This window comes from Podarcis cretensis (genome assembly GCF_951804945.1).
Source record: "Podarcis cretensis genome assembly, chromosome: 11".
NCBI classification, from domain to species: Eukaryota; Metazoa; Chordata; class Lepidosauria; order Squamata; family Lacertidae; genus Podarcis; species Podarcis cretensis.
The window spans coordinates 42,711,667-42,717,690 of record NC_137180.1 but is presented as its reverse complement, the minus strand read 5'-3'; the positions used below and the strand labels follow the sequence as shown (position 1 = coordinate 42,717,690).

The 6,024-nt window shown below is 46.3% G+C and overlaps 1 protein-coding gene across 1 annotated transcript in view; it reads left to right on the top strand.

Moving 5' to 3' along the window:
- Nucleotides 1–244: 244 nt before the first annotated feature.
- Nucleotides 245–6,024, top strand: part of SETD9 (SET domain containing 9) — a 10,672-nt gene continuing 4,892 nt past the window's right edge. Inside the window, exons 1-2 of the mRNA XM_079995807.1 lie at nucleotides 245–1,091; nucleotides 4,138–4,502. Of these exons, the coding sequence (XP_079851933.1) occupies nucleotides 1,006–1,091; nucleotides 4,138–4,502 (451 nt within the window). The 5' untranslated portion in view covers nucleotides 245–1,005. The remainder of the gene's footprint in view (nucleotides 1,092–4,137; nucleotides 4,503–6,024) is intronic.

Here is a 6,024-nt window from a genome sequence, read left to right as displayed (position 1 = left end):
CTGGGGCTGAAGCTGGAATCCAAAAACATGGGGGGGGGCGCAAGTTCTCCCATCCGTGGTGTATCATAGCTGTCAATTTTCAGATTTGAAAATAAGGGACCAGCAGCCTCACCTGTCCTGGGGATATCACCTGTCTACGGGATATCTAACAATCCGGGATAGCAGCGGGAAGCAGCGCTGGAATAAGGGAATTTCCCGCAAAAAAAAAGGGAAGGTTGACAGCTATGTGGTGTATACATGCTGTTCCCGCGTGGCTTTTAAAACTTCCCAAAAACCCACTGCGCTGGCTGCAAGGTGCAGCCCGAGCCATGTGCACATTTGCTTGAGAATGACAAGTCCAGTGGGTCTTACTCTCCCAAGTAACTTACTCTCCCAAGGGTGCTGCCCCAATCTGCGACCAATAGGAAAAGGGGAGCCCTTCTGAACTGTCCTGAAATCCCCGCCTTGGAAGCTAATGGAAGAAGGCGCATTAGGAGGCTGCCTGAGCGCCTAAAGCGGAAGTAAACTCCGTCTCCCTAAAACGTCCCCCTGCGAAACTGCGCCCGGGGTACATTTGGTTCCACCGGCAGGTTTCTCTCCGCGGATTCAAAACTCTCTTCAATGAGTGTCGTCTGAATGGTTGGTTGGTTGTTTGCTGCTGCTGCTTCCATGCCCGTCCTTGATAAGGTTTTCGGCGGCTGCTTGCGCAGCTATTACAGGCAAACTCCTCCTGACGCCCGAATTTACTTTGGCCCATCCGTTGCAGGATGGGGTTATAATCCGCTTGCAGAAGTGCTGCGAGGCGGGTCAGGAGACACGCGTGTGAAGGCAGGCTCCTTATACTTTCGCCTGCCGACGACGATTGGAGGGGGCAGCGCCGCTTGACCTCGGGGAGGAGGAGCTGCGGCGGCGGCGGCCAGGCAGCAGGCGCCCCCCCTCGCCTTTCCGCCGCCCTTCCTGCGGCCGAGCAAGAAACCGAGCCTGGCTCTTACCCGGGGAAAGGGACCCCCCCCGCGCCCCGCCGCCATGCTGAGGGCTCTGTGGAGGCGCTGGGAGGCCTACAAGTACCGCTTCGTGCCCTGGATCGCGCTCAACCTCGGCCACAAGCGCAGGTGAAGGCGGCGGCGGCGGCGGCGGGGCTCTTCCTCTCTCGCCCTCCGTCCCGCCTGGTCTACATTCAGGGCAGAGCGGGAGAAGGAGGCGACCGAGAGGTCTCTCTGCCACTTGTGGCAAAAAAGTAAAAGAAAAGCCAGAAGTTCGGCGGTGTTGCCCGGAAACCAGCCTTTTCACGTGGAGTACAAGGCGGCGTTCGCATTGGCGAACCCGGGGCGAACTCTTGCACGTGAGGATGCGAGGGCGCGCGTGCAGGGTTCTTCCGCAGCCGGGGCAATGGCCAAAGCAACGCGGATCCCTGGCGGCAATGGCCACTGTGGGGACTGCTGCTGGCATGCCTGCGGAAATCCGCGTAGCTGGCCCATCCTCTGAGCTGCCCTAAGAAGCGGTTACCCTTCCCCATTGACCCGCAAGCAGCTCCTTTAGGCTATGTGGGATTGTTCTTCTGGGGTTTGCACCGGCGCTAGGCAGCTTCGTCAAACGGGCGTCTAAATTTCCCAGGATGGGACTACTTTGGAGGATTTGTGGTTCAATTATAATGGTGGCTTGACCTAGGCACCTAATGTTGCTTGGAGTACTACTACTAGTAGTGGAAGTAATAATAAGTCATACTTTCCATAATGAATCGCTTCCCATGAGGCATGAGGGCAGGCATCAGCAGTGGGGGCTGCCCAAGGATGCCTGCAAACGCCTTCCGCAACATTTCCTGTTGGGTGGTGTGGTGTTGGTGCAAGTGAAGCAGTGTGTTGACATTTTGTATTAGCCTTCTTGTGCATGTGTGCTAGGGTTAAGATGACGTCCTGACTGTTCAGAGGTTTGACTTCTACAGAATAGTTCAAAAATGAACTCGATTGGACATATGTACACATATTTTTTTTAAAAAGGCATCCTTCAAAGTCTATATGTAGTAACTGCTTTACCAGAGACCTTTAAAGGTAAAGGGACCCCTGACCATTAGGTCCAGTCGTGACCGACTCTGGGGTTGCGGCGCTCATCTCGCTTTACTGGCCGAGGGAGCTGGCGTACAGCTTCCGGGTCATGTGGCCAGCATGACTAAGCCGCTTCTGGAAAACCAGAGCAGCGCACGGAAATGCCGTTTACCTTCCCGCCGGAGCAATACCTATTTATCTACTTGCACTTTGACATGCTTTCGAACTGCTAGGTGGCCAGGAGCAGGGACCGAGCTACAGGAGCTCACCCCGTCACGGGGATTCAAACCGCCGACCTTCTGATTGGCAAGTCCTAGGCTCTGTGGTTTAACCCACAGCGCCACCCACATCCCTTGCCAGAGACATTTACTATGGGGTAAAAGAGACTGTCCCTTGGTAAATCAGCCCAGTTGGAGCATATTATCATGGCCACCACCTTGAAAGCCACTAGAACCACATCAGTTTAGCAGCAGTTATAGAAGCAAGAGTTTGGCATAGAAGTTCCATGCTGACTGCTGTTTGGATTGGGTAGTGCTGAGGTCTCTTGTGTTCTGTGGGTAATCTTGCATATGTTGCTTTCAGTACCTTTTCTGCCTTATGTGCTACAGTAATGATTATTATCTCTGAACCATGAAAAGCTTCACTTGGGAATGTCTGCAGAAGTTAAGAGCTGGACAGCAGACCAGGCAGAATTTCTGGTCATTTGGCAACCTTAAAATGAACATTTCTGTGACATAAGTGTATTTTTCTGTCTATAAGACATCCCCATGTATAAGACGCCCCCTATTTTGGGGGACTCCAATTTAACAAAATGGGGGGGAGATCTATCCGTGTATAAGACGCCCCCAAATTTTGGACATTATTTTTTAGGGGGAAAACCTAGTCTTATACACAGAAAAATATGGTAATTTCATTCTGCAATGTTGTATAATGCAGAAGAAGAAACAGGGAGCCAAAACCTAGCAAAAAATTCTTCTGACATTTGCAGACGGAAGGTTTCTGTCATGCTTTGTGAGCAGTTGAAACAACAGCTTTACTACATTTTAAATAATATAATGTGATGGGCTGATAATTAAATAGCTGGATTAACTGTTTTTTGTATAAAACTTCATTTTTCAATGTATTTCTCTCTCCACCACCAGAGCTAAATGTTCTCATGTAAACTTTCTTCAAAAAAAAAACCCCAGACAATTTACCCAATAGGAATTTTGTTGTGCCCCTCAAGACCCCGTATATATGATGGATGAAGACATCCCATTCAAAGAGGCTATGAACTATTTTCTCAAGGGAAATAAGCAATTAAGACTAGAAGTGAAATATTTGTGAATATATCATATAGGGAGCTATTTTTCTTTGGGTACAGTGTGGATTAGGTGTAATTGGTCTTTTCCCCCTCTCTCATTTCTGTAATAATAAGCAGATGCATGGAATGAATAAAGGATTAAATTGATTCTTGGCTCTCTGGTGGAACTAATAAAATCGCAAGCTGAATACTTGTGGTTTGATGATCTCAGTGCAGCTCTTCTAATGAATCACAGCCTTGTATTCATGCAAGAAACATTTATTATTCTGTTATTTCGGTTGTCTTAATTTAGGAGAGATTTCACCTTTTGCTTAAAAGAAAAAGAACCTACAGATTCTTCTCATTAGAAGAATCAGTTTCATGTAGTGTGGAAAACACCTGTACTTTATCATCTCCTTTGGCCATTGCTCAGTAGAGGCTTATACATAAGAATTAGCTAGACAGTTAGCGCTTCCTTTCCTTTCCCATTTCAATTGTGCTGTCAGTAGGACTGATTCTCTACTGCTACTTCCTTAAACTACTTCCAAGGCAACCAGGAACAGTGAGCCATGCCAGCCAATCAGCCTCTTGGGACACAGAGAAATCAGTGTATGTACAGCCAATCTAGAAATATAGAGCAATCTTCATGTTTAGCACATTTAATCAAAAATATGCACGACTTTTAAATATAAAAGATGGCCAGGGTTTTTAATAAAACTGTAAGTGGTTTGAAACAGTTTGAAAAGCAAGCAAGTAGTGTTTGCTACAGTTTCCAAACTCTCATTTACAACATTCCAAAATGTCTCAGTTCTGTTGTTTATTGGACTGTTGCAGAACTCTGCGGTTTGTACCAGAAGGCTCTAAAGACAAAACGGTTTCTGATGAAGATGTACTTCGAACACTCCTGAAAACTTTCACAGCTTTATTTGTAAACGACTTGAGGAGACAAACATTTCTTCTTAGCTTTCTTCCAAACATTAAATCTAAATACCTGGACCTGCAGAAAGCTCAGCCTGAGACAAACCAAACAATTGATGACAGCCGTCAGAATCAAATCATCTTCAATCCAGAAGACGTTCTCCTTCACACTTTAGGATTCAGCGTCACTCGAAGGCACAGCTCACTTATTTCTGCTGGAACAGGAGTCTTTGTAACGAAAGGTTTTGTTCCCAAAGGAGCAGTTGTATCTATGTATCCTGGTATGGAAAGAATGTATTTACAAATACATAAACATATGATCTCATTTTTTGCTGAGTCAGATCATTAGCCCGTCTTAATCAGTGTTATCATAATTGACTGTGTTTTCATGTCGCGCTGGACCATAAAAGTATTGTTTGTTAAAACATCCTGCACAAGCTGCATGCTGGCCAAATACTCCTAGTTTGTGTCGCCTTTCCTTCATTGAGGAAGCAAAACATGGAGTGGCTGGCTTAGTGTTAGCTCTGACAAACCACAACTGAAGACAGCTTTCTTTGCATAATGGTTTAACAGACCATACTTATGGTTCAGCATTACATGGCAATGCAGCCACTGACTGACTGCAACTCCCCAGGGTCTCAGCAGAGGGCTCTCACGGATTGAATCTAGGAGCTTTTGCATGCGGCATGCATTCTGTCACTGAGCTGTGGCTGATCACCATGAATCCTTAGAAGAGGATTTCTATGTTCTGTGATTGAGAAGAAACCATTGAAACCATGAGGCAATCTGGCAAACCCGAGCCAGAAAGCTTTGAAACTTTTATTCAGAACTGTTGGGTTGGCCAGAGGGAAAAGAGGACAGTTGAAATTCCCTCTTCTACACAACTGTCAAAGGTACAGGAGCCCTGTTCCTCTTTAATGCCCCCTAGTGCCTATTTCTAGCAGTTTAGTTTCAGTCTGTGTAAAGTTGTCACCTTATTTATGACAAGGCATGCTGGCGAGGAATCCTATTTGGAATAAGGGAATTTCCCTTTAAAAAAGGGAAACGTTGACAGCTATGGGCCACTCTGTCATTTATAGCTGCATGCCAGGATGACATTCAGCAAGGGACATTCAAGCACCTCCATGCTAGAAAAAGTTACACTTTTTGTTCTGCTCTTCTGAACCCATTTAAAGCTCAAGAGGCCTGTCAGAAAAGACAGTTCTTAACCCGATGTACCACTGTAGTAATAGTAATAATTAATTAATTAATTAATTATACCCCATCCATCTGGCTGGGTTTCCCCAGCCACTCTGGGCAGCTTCCAACAACGATTAAAAGTACATTAAAACATCACTTATTAAAAACTTCCCTAAACAGGGCTGCCTTCAGATGTCTTCTAAAAGTCAGATAGTTGTTTATTTCCTTGACATCTGATGGGAGGGTGTTCCACAGGGCGGGTGCCACCACCGAGAAGGCCCTCTGCCTGGTTCCCTGTAACCTCACTTCTCACAGTGAGGGAACCACCAGAAGGCCCTCAGAGCTGGACCTCAGTGTCCAGGCAGAACAAAGGGGGTGGAGACGCTCCTTCAGGTGTAAGAAAGAGAGAGAGAGAGAGCAATGTAGTAGTTACTCTTAAACTTGGACTGTATGAATCTGGTTTCAAATTGCTATTTAACCATAAATGTATTTCCTATGGTTTTAGACCACCCTTCATCCTGCTAGATCCCAGGAAGGTTCAAAATAAACAAAACCCTAACCCACAGCATAAGGTGATTTTAAAAACCCATTAATATTCCACTATACCAGTACATTCCTTTCCAA